This window comes from Ruditapes philippinarum, unplaced genomic scaffold (genome assembly GCF_026571515.1).
Source record: "Ruditapes philippinarum isolate M1 unplaced genomic scaffold, ASM2657151v2 ctg8078_1_1_1_1, whole genome shotgun sequence".
Classification (NCBI taxonomy): Eukaryota; Metazoa; Mollusca; class Bivalvia; order Venerida; family Veneridae; genus Ruditapes; species Ruditapes philippinarum.
Window position 1 is genome coordinate 7533 of NW_026867041.1, and position 24375 is coordinate 31907.

A 24375-nucleotide genomic window follows, 5' to 3' on the forward strand; every position below is an offset into this window, starting at 1 on the left:
ACCATCTTGTCCAATAGACCACATTAGTAGGAGCAGTAGTCCAGTGGTAGGACGCGCGCTTAGGGATTGAGAGGTCCTGAGAGGGGCACTGCTAATTTCCTTGAGCAAGAAATTTACCTGCGATTGCTTCACTTCACCCAGGTGTAAATGGGTACCTGCGAGGGTGGTATAATTCCGTTGCGCCAAAGTGTCAGCTGCACTAAGCAGGGTTAAAAGACTCCCCAGGGAGATTGATAGATAGATACCAGAAGCCCGATGACCAGGGGTAATAGCTGTAAAGTCGGTGAACGTGCGTAAGCATGAAACTTAGACTATAAAATGCAATTACTATATGAGCAATTTTTGTAAAGGAGAACCTATTGATCATTCCTGCTGTTTCACAGTTTGGGTTATTGTTGTCCCGAGTGCTACATGTAGACGCCAGTGTACCTTGAAATGAAGTATACTTGATATACCTCGACACTCTTGAAATACGGACAACAAAATTATGTCTAAAGTGAAGCAGACTGACTTGTATTTGGCCCTAGGGCTTAAGCCCAAGCAACAATGCTAAGAAAGGGGAAGGAAGTCCGACTGCAGTCCTGTAGGTTAAGATATGTAAATTATTTTATGACATCAATTTATGGAATATTTAATTCTCAATGGCGGTTCAGTATTTTTGGGGTACCAATGGATGGGTACTGTCTTAAATGTTATCCATAAGGGCCTACAAGTAGTACAGCAATGACCCAAACAGCATCATTCCTGTACAGATTCACCAAAATCTACCAAATAGTTAAGGGAGGTTGTTTTAATGGTTTTACTATTTTTAGCTTTGGCAGTAGAAGCCTGAATTGCTGCATCTTTTGCATTTTGCCTAAGCATTTACTAATCATTAAGAACAATGCATTAATGTCAATTCATAGTTAACATTTGTTTTCTTTACTGAACATTAATAATTCAAACACTATTCCAACTGATATTTAATTAACTTCTGAGAATCAATGACAAATCAATATGAATAGAATTATCCTACCTTAGGTTGACTATCCTCCGCAGTATTACTATCAGCCACTGAGATACTCGGCTGGAGTTCAGAGGTTGAATCAGCATCTTGGAATATGTTGGCAGGAATCAGAACATTTCCCTCTCCAACAGTTCCGTACATTGTGACCTGACTGTCATCCCCAGCACCAACAAATGTTGAAAATACTGGTATTGTTGCTGTCAAAGAAAACATGAAAAACAGAATCAAATTATCTGCCTCAAATACCAGTGTATTAACCTTAATTAAACTTTATCTCACAACAAAGTGTCTGCGTCAAACTGCAAACCTTTCAGTGTCGTTATATTTTTCTGGTCCTTTGGCACAGTGATTCCAGAAATTTTAAGTATTGAAAATTGAGTACAGCTCAGGCCAGTGCTAGGGGGCCTGAGGGATGTTGCACATTTTCATTATCCTTTATGTACAGACTCAATGAAACTGAGCCTGCAATTTTTGTGTAATTTTGATGTGAATAATGCTTCCTAGGGATCACTCTTTCTCTAGATTTGTTTTTCATAAGCTAACTGGACAGCTTCCACTAAAGAGACAGATCAAAGTCCCAAGTGGAATTTCTAGCCCTTGCAGTTTTGCAGAAGAAGATTTTTATAGATTTTTTTTTTCGCAATAAAAAATGGTCACAATAGATTACCATCCGCTGAGCTAAAAATTTGACTGCTGAAAATGTTTCAAAAGTCCTTGATGCATGACACTGCTTTGGGCCTGCCAAGGTTTTCCAACAAATGCATGCACACATCCACGCATGGACGGACAGGTGTAACACTATATGCCCCTTGCCATTATCATGTGTCAATAGAAATACATTTTAAGCAGGTTTTTCTATTACTGCAAATAATTACATAAAGGGGGATCATTTGAAAATCATTTAAGATGGAGTTATGGTTCTCTTGCAGTGCACTTCCTCTTATTGTAATCTTTTAAAGTTTCACTTGAACCTCTATTAATATTGGATTTATTCCCATGAAATGGTAAGGGAAATGTCATGTCAAAACTTTGACCTTAAAATGCGACACTCACCTTTGGTAGAGGTCTAGGCATTGTGCATGACTTGTCTTTATATGGTGAATATTTCTTCAAACTTATTTCAAAATCCTTTGGTGTACAGAAAAGTTGTTGACAATTGACACAAAACAAACCCTATAACAGACCATCTAAAGATTTGACCTTCAAGTCTGACCTTGACCTTGAAGGTAGGTTTCTCATGGTGCTCATGAACTGTCATTTTATTTTTATTAGGATGAGTGTTCTTCATTTCATAATGACTTACAACCTTATTGAATAGTAAAAAAGAGGGCCAAGACCTCATCCGAGCAATGTCTTAGACAAGCATCCTGATAAGGTTTGACGACAATTGAGTAAAAAATATGACCTCTAGAGTGTTTACAAGGTTTATCCATATTTGGGCAGTGTGACCTAGCTTTTGACCCCAGGTGGCCCATATTCAAACTTGACCTAGAAATCACTGAGTCAAAAATGTTACCATTAGAGTATTAACAAGGTTTTTCCATATTTGGGCAGAATGACCTAGTTTTTGACCCCAGGTGAACCATATTCAAACTTGATTTCAGAAATCATAAAAACAACCTTCGTGACAAATTTCCAGAATATTTGGATCAACACTGCAGCCAATAAAATGTTAACAAGATTTTTCTATTTTTAGCTCCTGTGACCTACTTTTAGACCAGAGATGACCCATATTAAAAGCTGACCTAGAAATCATCAATACAGCCTACCTGATCAATTTCCTGGATATTTGGATCAAAATGCAGCCACTAGAGTGTTAACAAGATTTTTCTATTTTTAGCTCCTGTGACATAGTTTTTGACAAGAGACAATACATATTCAAACTTGACCTAGATATCATCAAAACAACAATCCTGACAAATTTCCAGAATATTTAAATCAAAACTGCAGCCACTAGAGTGTTAACAAGATTATTCTATTTTTAGCTCCTGTGACCACATTGACCAGAGACGACCCATATTCGAACTTGACCTAGATATTATCAAAACAACCTTCCTGAAGAAATCTTCAAAACAATTTTCCTCACCAATTTCCAAAATATTTGGATCAAAACTGAAGCCACTAGAGTGTTAACAATATTTCTTTATATTTAGCTCCTGTGACCTTGCTTTGATCAGAGATGACCCATATTCAAACTTGACCTAGAAATCACCAAAACAACCTTCCTGATCCATTTCCAAGACATTTGAATAAAAAATGCAGCCACTAGAGTGTTAACAAGATTTTTCTATTTTTAGCTCCTGTGATCTAGTTTTTGACTGGAGACGACCCATATTAGAACTTGACCTAGATATTATCAAAACAACCTTCCTGACAAATTTCCAGAATATTTGAAACAAAACTGCAGCCACTAGAGTGTTAACAAAATTTTTCTATTTTTAGCTCCTGTGACCTACTATTTGACAGGAAATGACCCATCTTCGAACTTGACCTAGAAATCATCATAAACAACCTTTCTGACCAATTTTCAGGATATTTGGATCAAAACTGAAGCCTCGGAACAAGCTTTTCTATTTTTAGCTCCTGTGACCTATTTTTTAACCCGAGATGACCCATATTCGAACTTGGCCTGTATTTCATTGAGACAAACATTCTGACAAAGTTTGATTATGATCCAATCAAAACTGTGACTGCTAGAGTGTAAACAACATAATTGTTGACGATGCACAACGCTGACGCACTCTGGACATTACCCCATCAATATACCTCACCTTGACCACTTTGTGGTCAGGTGAGCTAAAAACCCTTAAATGTGCTGTGATTTAGCGCAAGATACACACTGGCAGTAACAATGGTTGTCACAAGAGCCCTAGGACATCTTCAAAGTTATCACAAGAACTCCAGGACATTTGAAAAATCGCTTATAAATTTGTAAGCCGGGGCTTTATGTTTGTAATTTTTGCATTATAATTAGGTAATTATGAATGGCAAGTGTGAAGACCAGAAATAAACAGGTCAATAGTGCAAATTAGCAAATAAATTGGACATTTTACTTAAAACTACCAGATTTTAACCAAGAGGCCATGAATAATGGACTATGAATTAGTGTTTGACACATAATGCAAGATGTAAGACAAGCTGAATCATTGAAGTTTAATTTAGCACCTAAAAGATGAATTTTACCATTTTTGATGAATGTTTTTGTAGTATACACAAAACTTTTCCAACGAACACCGTTATCACAAGAACACCTGACAAGTTATCATAAGAACTCCATCCTTCATGTAACAGTTCCTCCCCCGTGAAAAGATAACATTCTTGTGTAATAGAAAAATATTGCAAGAACATCCCTTGTGAAAGGTTGTACTGTATACATTATGTAACAGAAATATATTGAAATAATATCCCCTGTGAATAATACATATCGCGGCACAACCACAATTCGGCAACAACACGTTTCCGACGTCCCTCGAAAGTTGTAGTTTTTTTATCTTCCATACATCACATCTGGGTCAAGTGCGCGCGATTTGTTTACAAACATCACAGAAATGTCACGCAAATTTATCTGACGCAAAATGGAGATAAGAACCGTAAGTATACGTAAAAATAAGTATGCACATACTTTTTTTTGTATATTTTCACTATTCCCAAAATTTTAGCTTTTAAATGTTCATATTTTTTACATAAAGACTGAATGTTTGTAAAAAGGAATTGGCTCGTCTGCAGAAGTAGGTCACTATCTAAGCTCCGCCCCTGTCAATGATTCATAAAGTATACTTCACAGAAAAAATAATGTGACAACATAACCATAGTTCCTTATTAATAGATATGTTCATTGTTTACTATTTGAATTTTAATTGAATAAATGCTAATAGATGATGTTTTGGTTTTTCAGCATCATGTGCCAGACAGGGGGGTCTTATAGAACCTATGATCTTGACAACTTGACTAAAGCTTATTTTGCTGTCAAAGAAGACAAAATGTCAACAAATAAAGCATCAAAAGTCTTTAATGTACCTAGAACAACCCTACAGGATATACTTTATGGCAAAGTTGATATTGAGCCTCTGTTTTACCAGGAGCAAGAAGCACTTCCAGTTGGTAATTTGAAGACAATGGATGACATGGGTTATGGCTATAGCCGCCAGGAAACTTTAAATTTAGCATCTGACTATGCAGTTCATTTAGGCCTTAGAGATAAAGATCACCCACTCACTGATAGATGGTTGTATAAGTTTTTAAGCAGGTGGCCTGAAATTGGTGTAAAGAAGCCACACAGTTTAGAAATTGCAAGGGCAAAGTCTGCCACAAGGGGGGCTGTTGAAGCATATTTTGAGGAACTTGGTCATATTCTTACAAAGTACAACCTTCTTAACAAACCTCATAGGATTCATAACATTGATGAAAAGGGTCTTAGCAGAGAACATAAGCCACCTTAAGTGATCGGGGGAAAATATTCAAAATCTCAAGCTGTAACATCTGGCAGAGGCAAAACAGTTACTTTGATTGGATGTGCCAATGGTGTTGGCCAAGTAATACCCCCCTACTTTGTTTTCCCTGGAGCCAGGATGCTTGATTCCTTGCTGGATGGAGCAACTGCTGGGACAGATGGAGATGTTTCTGAGTCTGGATGGTCTAACTCCCAGATATTTTGCAATTACAATAAGGAGCATCTTATCAAGTTTTTGCCTCCAAGAGATGATGATGATATTCTTTTACTCTATGATGGACATAAGAGTCACATAACCATACCGATTATTGAGTGGGCCAAATCTCATCATATTCATTTGTTTGTGTTACCACCACATTGTAGCCATCTCCTCCAACCACTAGCACATTTGGGGTTGCATGGAATTCAGCATGTCACAGTTTTATTTGTTAATCTAGTGTAAATGTAATAACACGATATGAAGTCTGTAAAATAGCCTGCAAAGTGTATGTCAGCACTTTAAATCCTGGAAACATCCAGTCTGCATTCAGGAAAAGTGGAATTTATCCCTTTGACAAGTCTGTAATTGAAGATGGCAAAGTTGCTCCAGCCATATCTCTTGATAGGGTCGAAAAATAGGCAAAGCCCGAGCCCCAATCTAGTAAAATTCTGTTCAGGCTAGCATTACTGCAGGGAGCATAGTCCAACAGTCTAGTAATGTTTTAAGATATGAAAGAAATACATACTCTATGACTGAGGGAAATATTGCATTTTTTTTCAAGGTGTAGGCACAAAAATTTCAAGAGTAATTTAAATAGAATCATTTACGCCAGTTGTATTTATAATGACCGAAAGGGATATACATATTGATAAAACCCTTGGCACAACTTTTGTTAGAATTTTTTGGGCTAGTTAAAATTTGTTTGGGCTATATGATACTTTGATGGACAAAGCCCGAATGTCTTTTACCATAAAAAGTTTTTCGTGCAGACTGCTTAGGAATACTATATCTGCAACTGATGTCCCTGATCCTACATCACATACACCAGTTTGTGAAACATCTAAGTCTGCTGAGTCATTCTTATTGAACAGAAAAATTCTGCAAAATGTTAAGAAAGCAAAAATAAGAAATACTTTGAGTAAAATAGTTGGTGGTAAATGCATCACAGAAAATGAAGTACATGTATTTGGAAAAATTATTGATCATGACACAAAACAGATCTCAAAGAACAAACAAACAAAACAAGAGCTGTCGGTAGGACAGCATGCTCGACTATTCTTAGTGCTTGATAGTAAAAAAAATGCCTGATACAGTTACCTCCTCCTGTTTACAGGTTGGGGTCATGATGGTGAACAAGTGTGCAAAGTTTCAAAGCCATATGTCAATGGACTTTGAAAATATTTGAACTATTACAAAAACTTTAACGTAAATTCTAAGTCGAAAAAGGGGCATAATTCTGTCAAAATGCTTGATAGAGTTACCTCCTCCTGTTTACAGGTTGGGGTCATGATGTTGAACAAGTGTGCAAAGTTTCAAAGCCATATGTCAATGGACTTTGAAAATATTTGAACTATTACAAAAACTTTAACGTAAATTCTAAGTCGAAAAAGGGGCATAATTCTGTCAAAATGCTTAATAGAGTTACCTCCTGCTGTCTACAGGTTAGGGTCATGATGTTGAACAAGTGTGCAAAGTTTCAAAGCCATATGTCTATGGACTTTGAAAATATTTGAACTATTACAAAAACTTTAACGGAAATTCTAAGTCGAAAAAGGGGCATAATTCTGTCAAAATGCTTGATAGAGTTACCTCCTCCTGTCTACAGGTTGGGGTCATGATGGTGAACAAGTGTGCAAAGTTTCAAAGCCATATGTCAATGGACTTTGAAAATATTTGAACTATTACAAAAACTTTAACGTAAATTCTAAGTCGAAAAAGGGGCATAATTCTGTCAAAATACTTGATAGAGTTACCTCCTCCTGTCTACAGGTTGGGGTCATGATGGTGAACAAGTGTGCAAAGTTTCAAAGCCATATGTCAATGGACTTTGAAAATATTTGAACTATTACAAAAACTTTAACGTAAATTCTAAGTCGAAAAAGGGGCATAATTCTGTCAAAATGCTTGATAGAGTTACCTCCTCCTGTCTACAGGTTGGGGTCATGATGGTGAACAAGTGTGCAAAGTTTCAAAGCCATATGTCAATGGACTTTGAAAATATTTGAACTATTACAAAAACTTTAACATAAGTGGTTACGCCGACGCCGACGCCGACGCTCGGGTGACTGCAATAGCTCTACTTATTCTTATCGAATAGTCGAGCTAAAAATTGATTAAAGCGAATCCAGTTAAAGGTAAAAGAACAAAAAATATAGAACCCTCTACATCTGGAATTCAAACAAAAAACTAACACTTAACCAGTATTTCTCAAGCTCTGAATCTGAAATTGATGCAGAAGAAACAGACAAATGTATAGTTTGTAAGAGTTTTTACCCAGATTCATCAAAGAAACCACAACTCCTAATTGTCAACTGGGGACAATGTGATAAATATAAGGGCTGGGTGCACTTGTCATTTTGTTCAACAGTAAGGGTTATAAGAAGAGGTGGCAAATTCCTCTGCCCTTTCTGTAGTGACACCAGCAACTAAACGTTTGATGAAAAAAACCAAACAATTGTAAATATGTTTCTAACAGTTGAAAGTGTTATAACAGTTAAAATATTACTTACAGTTAAAGATGTGAAGGTTATATAACTTATGTGACGCATACTTTTTAGTGAAGTATACTTTTACTACAATTACCGAAAACAGGTTATACTACTTCCGTATTTGGGAAATTAGATCGGCCATATTGAATATGGATAACTAAAACAAAAAATGCAGTAAGTAGATTTTATTTGTTTCATAAAACAGCGGGAAGATTATTTTATAATATTCAGGACAAATATTTATTTTCTTCAACATAAATATTAGTTAACGCTCCGATATATTGTAAAGGTGCCGGAAACGGGTTGTACCGGGATACAACTACAACATACCTAATGTGTAAACAAGACATACTGCAACATCATTTGTGTAATAGAGATACTTACTTGGAAGACTTGACGATATGACTGTCTGGCATCGGTTATCTGTCCCTGAGCTTACAAAGCTGTTACTAAAATTGCTATTGTCTAGGTTTGTCAATAATAACCTGAAATAAATATCATATATTATTATATGATCTAAATATAGCTGCAAACTCATTGGCTCATATAGTAGTCAACAGAACTTTTTATAAAATCATATTCACTAGGTGTAGTTCCCCAGTCTAAAAATAGATTGAGACTCATATTCAATAAACATTTATCGTAGACTGTTAATTATGCATGGCACATTAAAATTTAATTGTTATGTTTTGTTCTTTATAGCATATTTCTAGATTAAAATAACATTACTTTACTATTACAGTTAAAGGTTACACCACAATGATGTGCATAGACTTGAACTAGAAGCGTTTTTGTCACAAAAACATGTCACCCAAAACTATGTATGGTTACTCATGTGAAGTTTCATTGAAACCCCACCAGGAGCTTGACCTGTAAAGGCCGAACAAGATTTTTCTATTCTTAGCTCTGGCGGCCATTTTGTGCAGCGAAGTGGAACGTGCCGCTGATGTGCACAACTAAGGATGGTACTGATCACTCCTGTAAAGTTTGGTTGAAATCCCACCAGTAGTTTGACCTGTGAAGGTTGGACAAGATTTTTCTATTTTTAGCGCTGGCAGCCATTTTGTGCAGCGAAGCGAAACATGCCAGTAATGTGCACAACTAGGAATGGTACTCACTCACTGATCACTCCTGTAAAGTTTGGTTGAATCCCACCAATAGTTTGACCTGTGAAGGGCGGACAAGCTAAATGTGGATGGATGGACAACGAACGGACAACCAACAGACGGATGTTCTAACAGGAGAGTAATAATGTGGCTACTCTATTGTTCTCTCTATTGTTCTTTTTAGCCACATAAAAGAAAATAGCCACATAAAAGCATTCTGGAATGAATGATATCAAAGTAAAAGAACAGTTACCTATTGTCCCTCTAGTATGGAACGCCATAGCTGCCTCATGTTGTTACATTCGTTTTATTTTTCCCTAAAAGAGTCTTATTATATATAATAGAAGTGTTGGCTTGCAAACGTTTTATAAGACCTGTCTTAACAAAGTCTAATTAGGTCAAATATTCATTTTCTCTTGTCAAAACGTGGTGCTGACTTGTCTAAACACTGTCTTATTATTTCAAAACGTCATGTTATCATGTGCAAATCCGGTGTTAACATGCCGAATGGAAGTCTTAATATGTCTAACATGCACGCCATCTTTTCGAATTAAGATTTCAATATGTCTGAACACAGACTTGTTTCAAGTGGTGTTGAATTGTCTCGAAATTGTCTAATCATGTGAAACAGTAGTGTTATCTTGTTGGAAGTTAGTGTCATCTTGTCCAAATGTGATCCTGGTATGTTATGACACTGTTGTATTATGTTACACTGTCGTTTTGTCTTGTCCAAATGTGGTATTGACTTGTCTAAACACCGTCACATTTTGTCAGACTGCCATGTCATTGTGTTCAAATTTGGTGTTAATTTGCTTAGAGAATGTCTTCTATGTCAAAATAGCATGCTGTTCTGTCCAACTATGGTGGTAATTTGTCTAGAAATTGTCTTATCATGTGAAACAGTAGTGTTCTCTTGTCGGAACATAATGTCAACTTGTCAAACTCATGTCGTATTATGTCGGGTAGTAGTGATATCTTGTTCAACCATTACATTGACCTGGCTGAGTGCTGTCCTGTTTTGTCAAACTATTATGTTGCTTTGTATGAGGTGGTGTTATTCTGTCTTATTGTGCCAAAACAGCATGCTTTCTTGTCTAAAACTGTTGTTATCTTGTCTAAAAATATACTTATTATGTGAAATACTAATGTTGACTTGCCAATAAATTTTGTTTGTTTATGAAAACGTTATTTTATTATGTCAAATAGTATTGTTGACTTGTCGAAAGATGGTATTGACATGTCTAAACACTGCCTTATTTTCTCATATCGCCATGCCTAAACACCGTCTTATTATGTGAAATAATGGTGGTATCTTTACAAAATATGGTTTTGAACTGTTGAAACGCCATTTTGATTTGTCAAACTGTCATGCTATTGTGTCCAAATGCAGATTCAACTTGTCTATATTCGTCTTATTATGTCAAATAGTCATTTCATCTTGTCGAAACGTGATGATGACTTGTCTAAAATTACTATCTCTTTCTCAAAGTTTCATTTTATTTTGTCAAGGTTCAGTGTTTATTTTACTAAACATCGTCCTAATTTATGGTGAAGTATCATTTTTCCTTTTCAAATGTTGTGTTTACTTGTTGAAACACAGTATCATTATGTAGTACAGTGGCGTTAAACTTGCCAGTTTATGACGTTAACATGTCTACATACCGTCTCATTATGTTAGATAATCGTGTTATCCTGTCCAGATGGGATGTTGTCAAAATTTAGTATAACGTGACCAGAGCCCGCGCGGAGCGTGAATAGATAGAGCAAAAAAGATAACGGGACAGTTGAGCAAAATCAGACAGCGCTTTCTCAAGACATAACTAAATTTGAACAAATTTACACAAATATCAGACAGAATAAGACTATTTCTATGTTTTACAAGAAAACATCAAATTTCGACCATTTAACACTTTTGTTTTACATTATAGGAAAGAGTTAAGATAAGTCATTACCACATTTCAACAAAAGTCATTACCACATTTCAACAAGATACCGCAATTTTTTGACTTTATAAGACTGAGTTTTAACCAGTCAAAATCCCTTTTTGACAAAATAGCATACAATTTATCATAATTAGGCATGATTTAGCCCAGTCAACACCCCATTTCGGCAAGATACTTCGAATATTTGATATAAAAAGACAACTCAGTGTGTACGTTGGCAAATTAACACAGTTGTTTGACACAATAAGACAATGTTAAGGCAATTAACCACCGTATTTTGACAAATTATCATGGCAGTTTGATAAAATAAAGCTGTGCTTTTACAAGTCAACACCAAATTACCACATTAGAACACTACTCAGTTTCAAATGACCAGACAGTCTTTAGACAAATCAGCTCCACAATTTGACCAAATAGCGCGACTAGTTGACATAATATGACACATTTCAGACAAGCCAAAACCACATTTTGACATGATAAATCTTCTGTTAGAAAAAATTAAACAATGTTAACACAAGTCAACATCACATTTTAAAGAGATAAGACTACTGTTACGCATAATAAGGCAATGTTTAGACAAGTCGACAAATTACAATGGCATTACAACGCTTATATTTGACATAATAAGACGCTTTCTGGGCAAGATAAAAAGAAATGTAATAACATGAGGCAGCTATGGCGTTCCATACTCTAGCCACATGATTACTGTCCTGTGAGTGAGGACAGACAGACAGATGGCGAAGGCAAAATGTCTCCCAAAATTACTTTTGTATGCTACTGTTTTGCCTCGGTCAATTATGTCATCTGCCAGTGAATATCATATCATATTTAATGGCACACTAGTCAATAATTGTATAATAATCAATCTAACACTCTTTGTGATTTTGTAACTATATACAAAGAAGAGAAAAAAAACTGTGTAAAACTGCCAAAAATACTGGTTAGGAACTATTTGTATATGTGGCTGTTATGTTTTCTCCCTCGATTATATATTTTACAAAGCCTTTATAAGCAACAATAAAAAACTTGTTTAACTTTTATTTTCAGTTCTTATGTTTTCTTTTCATACAATACCGAAATAATATCTCACATGATACACTAACACCACAGATTTGATCCATATCAGTTAATAAATATTTTGACAAATCGGCGCCAATCCGTAAGCAGTGTAATGACATCATCCTATGTATACAACTCATTCATAAATGATGGCGTCATTTCAAAAATGAATACATGATAAATTGGGCACTGATGTAAACACAATATAACCCATTCCAAGACGTAAGTTTTTATTGTTGAAAACTTGATAAAATACAGTCAAACATGTATTAAGCATGTGTTAAAAGTCAAAAATGATACATGACATCTTTCTTTTGCGGTGGGAATGTTTTTCAACTTCATTTATATAAATGTTTGATAATAAGAACGCTCCGATAATCTAAAAGGATGATAAATGTAAAACACGATTGCATTTGTGAAAAATGCTATGCCACCACATTAATACAACACTAAATGGACGTGTAGGAACAGATTTTTTTTTGTTTCTATACAATTGAAGATTGTCATTAAGCATAAATCCCTGACCTATCTAATTCTTATTATCAGATTAGTGGTTAAATCTATTGTTATTCAAATAAATGATCAGAGTAGGAATATATCAATGCAGTTGAGTCTAGTGAATATGGTGGTGAAGGTCATATTTCACACAGCCTAAATTTCATGACTACATCAAAGGACAACACAGTAAGACACTTTGTCAAAATCTAGGTCAGCTGATATCAAAGTTCAATTTTACAACTAAAACTGTGCACATGGTCAAAATTCCATTGCTGACCTTCAACAGACAAGAAAGTAGGTCACTGTCCTCTTGGGCAAGGCAAAATTTTGACCCAAGGGTTTAATTCAAAACAATCCTGATACAGGTCCACCAAACAACATTTCATGTCAAATATCTAAGCTGTAGCTTTCTCCAATTCAGAAAACATTTGTTTTAATTTCTGTTTTTACTATGTGTACATAATGAGAATCAATGCCCCCGAGCAGGGCCAACTTTGACACCAGGGGAAAAATTTGAACAACTTCGGTAGAGGACCTATAGATGATATTATATAGCAAACATCAAAGCTCTAAGACAAGAAGATTTTTTAATTTTTTACTATATGTACATAGTGAAAATCAATGACCCCCGGGGGTGGGGCCAATTTTGACCCCAGGGCTATTATTTGTACAATCTTGCTAGAGGTTCACTACACAATGCCTTAGGCAAAATAATTGTCAATTTAGAGAAGACGATTTTTTAAGATTTTACTATATACATATAAGGAAAACCTTAGAATGACCCCCGGGACGGGGCTAATTTTGACACTAGAGGCAAAATTTGAACAACTTTGGTAGAGTACCTATAGATGAAACATATAACAAATATTGAAGCTCTAAGCCGTGTACCTTCAGACAATAAGATTTTTTGATTTTTTACTATATGTACATAGTGAATTTGAACAATCTTGCTAGAGGTTCACTACACAATGTTTCATGCAAAATATCTAACCTATAGCATTTTTTACTATATACATATAAGGAAAACCTATGACCCCCGGGGCGGGGCTGATTCTGACACTAGAGGCAATTTTTTAATTTGAACAACTTTGGTAGAGTACCTATAGATGATATCACATACCAAATATCAAACCTCTAAGCCTTGTACCTTCAGACAAGAATGTATTTTAAGTTTTTACTATATGTACATATAGTGAAAATCAATGACCCCCGGGGCCGGCCAATTTTGACCCCAGGGCTATAATTTGAAAAATTTTGGTAGAGGTCTACAAGACAATGCCTTATGCAAAATATCTAAGCTCAAGGCCTTTTGGGTCTTTACAAGATTTTTTTAATTTATTCTTGAATTTATTCTTATAATGCTTTTGGTTACCATGGCAACCAGATTTCTGCATGGAATGAAATTCTTTGAACAATTTTGGACCCCCTTCACCCAAGGATCAATCTTGCCAAGTTTGGTTGAAATTGGACTAGTGGTTTTTCACAAGAAGATTTTTTAAGTTCACTATATAATCTATAGAACACACATACATACAAACACACACACAGGTGAATCGCTATATGCCACCGCATTGCAGATGCTGCGGTGGCATAAAAATAACTTTCTGATATTTATTGACAAAACAGTTTTGATGCTTTACATACATGTTTGACATTTTTCCAGAATTATTAAACTTCTCCATTGTATTTCCTTGTCTCCAACAAGAACACCCTAATAAGTAAAGCCTTTTTCTCTTGTGCATTTTTCATTTGATATAAACAAACTACATCTAATTGTAACGATTAATTAAATTGCTTATCAAGTTCAAGGTCAATTCAATGCAGTCTTAATATCAACAACTAAGTGTACCATCTCAGCAGGGGCTGAGCGTTGCATTATTTTATCGATATTATTGGATAATACACGTCACGAGTATACTTAACTTCATTTGCATACGCTAAAACAGTTTGGGATACACATTTATATATATTGTGTTTTGATTCTTGACACTTGTGACACGAGGCAGCATGCTCAAAAAACACAAATACTTGACAGGTAAAAGTGGTCGTAAATGAAAAGATTGATCTCAATTAGCTGACTTATTAGCGGAAGTTGGTCGCGTTGAGCAAATGTCGCTTAATACATAAAAGATATAGAGTGAAAATGATCGGGGGGAATTTAAAGTGGCAGCGTAAGACAGAAGTCGCTTAATACACGTGGTCGCATGGGCAAGTTAGACTGTAACTTTTTTTCTTATTATTTCTTTTGTTTAATAATTTCTATATCTTAGAAACAGTAGGGTGTGAAATCAAACAGTGTTATACGAAAATCGGCACCAGAAGTTATTTCCGCTTGAAAAAAAATAACATTAGTAATTTTCCTTATTTTATCTTCTTAGAATCGAAATGATATCGGTCTGAGCGGTGTTTCTCGGCTATTTAACACCGGTTTTGTCATTTTAATGCAAACAAGAGCTGTCGGTAGGACAGCATGCTCGACTATTCTTAGTGCTTGATAGTAAAAAAAATGCCTGATACAGTTACCTCCTCCCGTTTACAGGTTGGGGTCATGATGGTGAACAAGTGTGCAAAGTTTCAAAGCCATATGTCAATGGACTTTGAAAATATTTGAACTATTACAAAAACTTTAACGTAAATTCTAAGTCGAAAAAGGGGCATAATTCTGTCAAAATGCTTGATAGAGTTACCTCCTCCTGTTTACAGGTTGGGGTCATGATGTTGAACAAGTGTGCAAAGTTTCAAAGCCATATGTCAATGGACTTTGAAAATATTTGAACTATTACAAAAACTTTAACGTAAATTCTAAGTCGAAAAAGGGGCATAATTCTGTCAAAATGCTTAATAGAGTTACCTCCTGCTGTCTATAGGTTGGGGTCATGATGTTGAACAAGTGTGCAAAGTTTCAAAGCCATATGTCTATTGACTTTGAAAATATTTGAACTATTACAAAAACTTTAACGTAAATTCTAAGTCGAAAAAGGGGCATAATTCTGTCAAAATGCTTGATAGAGTTACCTCCTCCTGTCTACAGGTTGGGGTCATGATGGTGAACAAGTGTGCAAAGTTTCAAAGCCATATGTCAATGGACTTTGAAAATATTTGAACTATTACAAAAACTTTAACGTAAATTCTAAGTCGAAAAAGGGGCATAATTCTGTCAAAATACTTGATAGAGGTTACCTCCTCCTGTCTACAGGTTGGGTCATGATGGTGAACAAGTGTGCAAAGTTTCAAAGCCATATGTCAATGGACTTTGAAAATATTTGAACTATTACAAAAACTTTAACGTAAATTCTAAGTCGAAAAAGGGGCATAATTCTGTCAAAATGCTTGATAGAGTTACCTCCTCCTGTCTACAGGTTGGGGTCATGATGGTGAACAAGTGTGCAAAGTTTCAAAGCCATATGTCAATGGACTTTGAAAATATTTGAACTATTACAAAAACTTTAACATAAGTGGTTACGCCGACGCCGACGCTCGGGTGACTGCAATAGCTCTACTTATTCTTATCGAATAGTCGAGCTAAAAATTAACCACTCCAAACCGGTGCTAAATAGCCGATAAAACCGATATTATTTCTTAATTAATAATCAAGAGGGGCATGGAAGCCATTAATCATTCCCTAGAATTACAAGAGCCAACGCTGGATAGGGCCAAGCTCGACTTTTTTTACTTTTTCTAAAAGCAAACAAATAAACGGTTTAAACAAATCTTAAAATCTGTGATTCAAACTAAATGCAGTGCAATTTTTTATCCAACTGATATGATTTATTAAATTATATAAGTTTGTAGAGCTGCATATAAGGCAATATGCTACATGTATGCAAAATATTTAATTTTTATTGCATCTTAATAGACTTCTTTTTTTAAGCCTATTTTATCTACATGACCAATTTTGGCCCTAGGGGCATGATATATTCTACTAACTTTTGTTAAGGGCCAGAATATATAAAGACAATTTCAAATTCCCAAGCACATGTATCAAAGATGGTCAATAAATTATAAAACATACCCTTTAGATGTTTCCACAAGCACTAAATTTTCTTGGAAAAGTGTTGTTGGTGTACTTGATAAAATCCCTTCAATAAAATCATATAAATACCTCAATTAAGATCAAAACTTCAGCTTTTTTACATATATATACATTTATATGAATTTCAAAAATAGGAAAAATAAAAAAAACTGAAAAATGCTGACAATATGCACAATAGACTTGATACTGATCATTTCTGTAAAGTTTGGTTGAAATTGCACTAGCAATTTCTGAGGAGGCCTGACAAGTTTTCCGACAGACAAACAGATGGCCAGACACACGACAGAAAAGTGATCCGTACTCTGTAGCAGGCAACACAAAAAGGAATGGCCATTTTATAACTTTATTTAAAAGAAAAAGAAAAGGATTTCAGGATTCTGACACAATCCCAGTGTATTTTTATCTTTTTTCAAAAACTGATTGGGGACCAACAGAACCAGACAACCCGTATGGCTTAGAAAATGCTTGATTTCACTGTTTGCTTACCTGACCTCTGACACTAGCTATAATCGTTGGCAGAGTAAACATTAGAATACTCAAAATTTCAGCATATGCTGAAATATTGTATGTTATAACAAAGCTGTCACACAAGTGACGAATGCCCCCGAAAAGGTTTCTTAAGCATGCAGGTATTATGAAAGGAAAAGTGAGTGAAAGCACTAATTAATTGCTTAACCTTTTCCCTCATATAGACGTGTTTTGACGGCTTTTCGTCCCCCTCCTCCCCTTTTAGAGACCTGAAACAGTGAAAAAATGCCCTATTGTTTTTCTTTTGAGAAATCTTGTTAAAAAAAGATACCACTTTTTCGGCACCGCCCCCATCAAAATGTCACAGGGGGTTGCCAGATGTGCCCCCTTCTGTTTGGGGGTTTAAAGGGGGGGCGGTAGGCAGCCCCTCATCGCCAAGAAAATTTTGGACATGTGACATGCTAAAAATGGCCTCAGGTCGATCTTAGGGTAACTAGTAACCGACGCTGAAAAGCCTTTTTCTCTATTTCAATTCATTGAGAAGTTGCAGCACTTTGAAATCAGTTTTGATGGAAAAAACAATGCAAAATAGTGATTTTTGGCAATTTTGAGATGTTCCCCCTTTGCCATGGTAACATGAAATTTACGATTGAGCATGCTGTTACAGAGGCTATGGTCTAATCAACATTTGTGCCAAGTTTCATCAGTACTGAAGCATTTTTCATAGTTTCTGATGATAGCAGTTCAAACTTGTTACAGGAGGCTTTTCAATGAAAATGGCAATTTTTCGCAATATGCTCAGCGGGTAAAAGGTTAATATTGTTCTTGCGAAATGAAGTGCTTGTTATAGCAAACTTAACACCTTGGGACATTGAAACCTTAGTGGTGGCGTGGCTGAGTGGTTAACGCGTCTTACTAGTAATCTAAGGATTGCTGACCGCGTGGGTTCAAACCCTGTCAGGGGCAAGCTGTTGTTTGCAAGAATTACTTTACTACATTCATTGCTTAGTACTGGTTGGTTCAAGAAACTAATTCGAGAGTGTTTCAATAAGCTTACAGCTTCCAACACAATCAAACTAAAATAAATGTGTATAAACAAAACTAACACCTTGGGACAAGGATCTTGGACGTGACACATCATTTTGATGTGGTAGACAGTTATGCCAATCTATTTTAAAATCTTTCAATGCATGACAATATTACAGTTTGGAAACTAATCTGTGCCAGCATTAGTACCTTCAAACTATTAGAGTGACCTTGACCTTGAAAGTAGGGACATGGATCTTTGACGCGACATGTTTTCTTGATGTGGTAGACATTTGTGCCAAGTTATTTTAAAACTCTTCAATGCATGACAAAGTTATAGATCAGACATGAGTGTTTGCTCCTATAATCTCTAATTGTGATAATGTGAACCTTCAAAATATAAGTGTGACCTTGACCTTTGAAGAAGATTGTTGTCTTGATAGACATTTATGCCAAGTTATTCTAAAATCCTTCTATGCATGACAAAGGTACAGCTCGGACACGATTATGTGTACCTATTAACTCTAATTGTGATAATGTGAAACATTTCTGCCCAGCTATTTCAAAATCACTCAATGTTACAGTACGGACACGAATGAAGTGGGGATGAACAGACGGTGCGATTTTAATATGCCTCCCTTCGGGGGGCATAATAAAAATATAAAACACCCAAACCAAGGGTTTAATTAAAGTCCTACATGGTATTCTAGTGAGGACAATTTGTGACCTTGACTTCAGAAAAGTCTGCAAATAACATTTAGTAGTTTCAATTTCCTTCCACTGATTCAAAAGATACAGACTGGACACAAAAACTGCTAACAGACGGACAGCCAGCTGGCCAGGTGAATAAAATTATAAGTCAAAACCTTTTGGGCAATAAAAACTTTTGGACAGACATCCAAGTCAGGTTAAATTTTATTTAAAGATAATGTACCAAGAAATCTTTTTGTTGTTGGTTGAATTGATGGCACGTTCTTACTGGTTTGAAAATGGGATCATTTTTAATCAAATTCATATTCTTAAAGAAAACATAAATTCAGTTGGTGTCTTTTTAGTCTTTAAAAATAGGATGGTTGACATATTTTTTCCAAAGAAATATTTAGTTATCTTATTATTGAAAAAGATTGACAACAGTATTATCTTTTAGAGACATGCTACATTAACAGAATAAATTATGTAAAGAGCAATTATAAGTTCAACAAAATATACAACAATGTAAGAAAACACAAACATAAAGCAAAATGAAACATTTTAATACACTCATTGTGTACATGTATTAAAAGACCTCTGTTATAAGTGACCATTTTAGATATCAGTTCACAAGTTTGACAGTACAACATTGAAATTACCATCTACTTTAATCTGATGATCAGTGGAATCCTCTGTCACAGTATGAACATCTGTAGCATTCAGCGTGTCAGCCATGTCACTAAGGGAACCAAGGTTAATATCCGCTGCAACATCAGTAGCTACTGTTGCTGTCAACAAAGTCAGTGATGTATCAGTTTCTGAATTACAACTGTTGTCTAATGGCTTTAGATAATCTTTGCCTTCTTCCATATCTATTAAATAATTATAATGAATTTACAAAAATTTAAAGAACTCTAAAATTAGTTCAGGCAGAATTTATGGATAACTGTTTGTTTGTTTGTTTGAGTGGGTTTTACTTCACATTGTCACAGTATAGATCATATCGCCACGTTCTAGCTTTACTGGTGGAGGAGGAACTCAGGTGCCCTTCTGTGCATTATTTCAGGCACGAACGGGCACCTGAGTAGAACCACCAACGTTCCGAAAGCTAGCTGGATAGCTTCCTCATATGAAAGAACCCAAAGTCCCTGTCGGGACAAGTCGTTTTAAGTCAACAACCTTATGGATAACTGAGCATGACTGTTAGACATAAACCTTAAGCATCATTACAGAAAAAAGTATTTTATATAAAATGACAGCAATAAAACTTTAAATATTGCCTTTGTTATTCTAAAATGAATGTTGTATCATTTTTGGCAGGAAAAAATTAAAAAAATTCCCTTCACTTATTGCATATAAAACAGTTTGTGAAAATTGAAAAGTCAGTTTCATTCAGTCTTTTAAGTGAGTCTGTGTAAAGTGCCATATTGATATTTAATCTCCATCAAAGGGCTTTCGTTAATGGAAGTTTGGGAGTCATTTACTCCTTGAAGGCCTGATGTGGGATTGTGACTTCCAAAATCTAATACCTTTTCTTCTTTACTTATATAATGTGACTTCCAATATCAGATATTTTGCAGTCTCTGACTTTCAAACTTTGAAACTTAATGGAAGCCCTGCATCATATACAAATAAAATAGATTCAATGATATATAAAAGTACCAGAAAATCACAACAACATTGATTTAAGTCAATAAGTGAAGGGAATTTTTTTAATCCAGCCACATGGTATAATATACACCTGTAAATAACATTTTTACCAGTGCACCGGTAGCATGAATTCTGTTTAACTACGTCATACAAAATGGTCGACCACCGTTTACATAAGTATCCTGTTTTCTCGTATTCTCGGGGGGTTAAGGACTAAACTTAGTTGCATAATATTTATAAAACATTTTGTTACAGTATTTTTTGCCTGATACACAGAGAAATACCTTATAAACAAAATACAAAGAAAGAAAGAACGTAACTGTTAGCAAAACAAAAGATATTTCTGCTTGTATATACTGACCTTCACCCTCTATGTGAAGCAGGTGCTTTCTAGTATTCTCGTGGAATTTGATTGGTTGTTAAGGCTGGTCGCTATGTGATGATTTTATTCTACATACCAGTTCAAATCATTAGTGCCACTCCTAATTAAGTGTTAAATGGCTTAAATCTGCAATTTGATTGTGTTTTAATAACAGCTTGGCATGCCATATCAAACTTTTAGGATCATATTGAGGCCTCTTTGGTACCAAATGATTTTGATTGTTCCAAAAATAGTTTAAACTCAATTAAGTGCTGTTATTTACATAATCTCTTTAATATATAACTAAGTTTACGTTTATTTATTAGTTACTTATTGGTTATATGAGCATTAAGCAACGAATACTACTGTTTTTCATTGCAGTTCTCAAAAATGAAATGTGTTTAGGATAAACAATGTTTCATTATTGGTTTTTAATTGGAGTTCATATCTTTTTTATACTATGTATTCGTGGAACAAATATTTTGAGCTGTATTGTATAAATAGTAGTGTGAGACCGTCATTTGAAGTGTCTTGCGTCAGAGACCCGCTACAGGTTTCTGATACATGGAAAAAACTAGAAAATTGATTATTATTTGGGAAATAGGTAAATTTAATGTTTATTCTCTGGATTTTACGATTATTTCCACAGTTATTTTTGTTTTTTATCTACTTTTGTCGCATTTCTTTATTTTTTTAATGGAAATGAAAATGCCCTGCTAAATAGACATGTTTTCGGATATCGATGGAAGTCGCGAGCGTCGCTTCCATCCGTTTTTTATATTGCTAAGTGGCGACATAAGTTCGCCAAACTTTATTATTTTTTAGTTATCTTATTTTTTCCTGTGCCTTTCTTTCTGTGATAATGCAAAACTACTGTGATTGAATAATTTGAAGGTTATCTCATTGTCTATTTTTATTTGAGGAATGAATGTCTCTCTGGTTTCATCTTGTTTCCATCTATTTGGTTAACAGGACCCCATTGGAAATAAGCACACCAGCTTAAGGGCTATTCTTGTAACCATAGATCACTTTTAAACAAAACATTTGTATTGAAATTTTATTGAAATTCTTTTATTTCTTTTATATCATGTTTATCAGTAACTTTAAACAATATTCTGTGATAATTATAATTCTGACTGTTGTAGTCTTAATCTGAACTGTGATTTTATTAATTAATTTATTTACTTTTTTTTTTTTTTTTTTTAAATACATTTATCCAATGCCTCATCTGATCTCAGTCATTAACTAAATTTGTTTTATTTATTATTAATATGAAATGATATTTTAATTTGGATAAACTGTTATTTTATATATATTTATTTATATATATATATATTAGTCCTTCGTTGAAAGACATCGCATTTTCTTTTTTTTACAGTTTGACGTTTATCGGAAAATGCGAAGTCTTTCCATAACTGGCTAACTTCCCATAGCACAAATCAACACGCTTCTCGAGTCGATTTGAATTTACCGGTAAATCACAACTTAAATGCTATTTATCACAAAAAGCAATTGATTGCATGAAAGACGGAAGCATATTTTCCCAAAACCTGTAAAAATATGCAAAAATTACTCACGGTAAGTAGTTTATTTATCCATATATTTAAGAAGACACATTAAAAATATTTTGTGTTGACCCCCATATTGGAAATTCCCGGTCATGCTGTGACGTCACTCAAAAAACAATAGTACGAAATTTGTCTGAACGAAAACTTTTTCTGTTGTGATTTAAGACGCTGACAGGACTGGTGCACGCAGTAAAAATTTCGTCTAAAAAATTTGGTTCCAGTAATCACCGCATTGCGTAGTACACACAATATGGAGGCTGTTTACACAATTTTTACACAGGATTTGTTTTAAATTGTTTAAAATTTGAATAAGTTGAATTTGATAAGGAAAATACACATTTGTGGTAGGATTATGATTATTTGTAACATTTTGCATCGGAAGTTTGAATGATTGTGCATGTTTATTGTTTTTCATTTTGCTATGGATTTTTAAATAGATATCTTTAGACGTTAAAGCGGATTTGACCCATGTAAAAAATAGCTTCAAATCCGCGGTTACGTCTAAATATTTGGACTAATATATATATATGTCTTATTATGTAACTGTGATCTATGTTGTTGCTAAAAATAAAATAAATAAAAAAAAAATAAATAAATAATTTTAATTATTCCCCGAGAATACGAGAAGCCCCGAGAACACGAGAAACAGGGATAGTGAGCAGAAATATATTCAGAGTAACAAAACCCTGTAATGTATTTTAAAGAGGATTAACTGTTAATGAAGTTGTTTATTCCTTCTTTTTTTCAAGTCAGTAAAACTTTATCTGAAAAACACCATGTATAAAATATGTGCACCGGTATTGTGGAGACCAGGGCTACTCTGAAAACCTTTTAAAGCTATCAATAAAACTCATCGCTGCGGATTTTAGTGTAAGACTAAAACCAGCAAATTTGACATTGAATATCTGTAAATTTATGGATTGAAAAATCATTAAATTTCAAGACTATCTATAAATTTACGGACAGTCCATAAATATCATGAAATCCTAGACCTGTTTAAATGTATCCAAGTTCCAACAACTTTTGCTAAAAAGTTTTAAAAACCCAAATTATAAAGTTTTAAATCACAGAATTAGCCGTACAGGACACACCCTACTGTATATTAGCTGCTAGCTGCATGGCACTTTTCAAAATCATATTAAGTCGAAAACGCAAATAACGCATTGTCTTCAAGATTTAAGAATCGTTTATTTATTGAATACTTACTTTTAGAGATGTTCGGCCATCTTGTTAAACTAAATACGAAGAAGGAAACAAAATCGTTGTCATCTTGAAGACCTGGTTCCCGGCGTTTTTTGTATACACATACTTCTGAAGTTCTCGGGCCTAATAGCTGATCTTTCCGATTGGTAAGAGGAGAAATTCGCAATACAAACATATTCAAATGAAATTATCTTATCTGTCAATTAAAATCGCGCTCTTCGTTTTTTTATTAATCATGTGGGTTTTTATGGGTAGTCAGACTATTCTCTCCCTTACCAGTTCCTGCCCTGACGTTTCCTCCCCTATTTTGGGGGAGAACTGTCTGCATATTTGCAAATAAGCAGACAGTTCCTCCCCATCTTTATTTTTTTTATTAATACATTATTATTGAAGTATTAAGATGTTTAATAAATGGATAAGTTCACAGGTAAATATGCACCACATGTTTGCTGTATGTTTGGTACCCCATATGTTTTCCATATGTAGAACATATGTGTTCCATGTGTTTTGAAAAACATGTGTTTGTTTGTTTGTTTGTTTCATTTTACGCCTTTTTCAACAGTATTTCAGTCATATAGGCGGGTAGTTTCCTAACCATCGTTCCTGGAGAGTTACACCAGTACTAG

The 24375-nt window shown here is 34.8% G+C and overlaps 1 protein-coding gene across 1 annotated transcript; it reads right to left on the reverse strand.

The window, feature by feature from the left end:
• Positions 1–1015: 1015 nt before the first annotated feature.
• On the reverse strand, positions 1016–23975 carry LOC132734611 (uncharacterized; the record flags this gene model as incomplete). Its single annotated transcript, XM_060721405.1, is given in 5 exon segments — positions 1016–1203; positions 8529–8629; positions 16763–16829; positions 19627–19839; positions 23753–23975. Coding segments are annotated over 5 exon segments (741 nt in total), but the record flags the coding sequence as incomplete, so codon positions are not given.
• Positions 23976–24375: the final 400 nt, after the last annotated feature.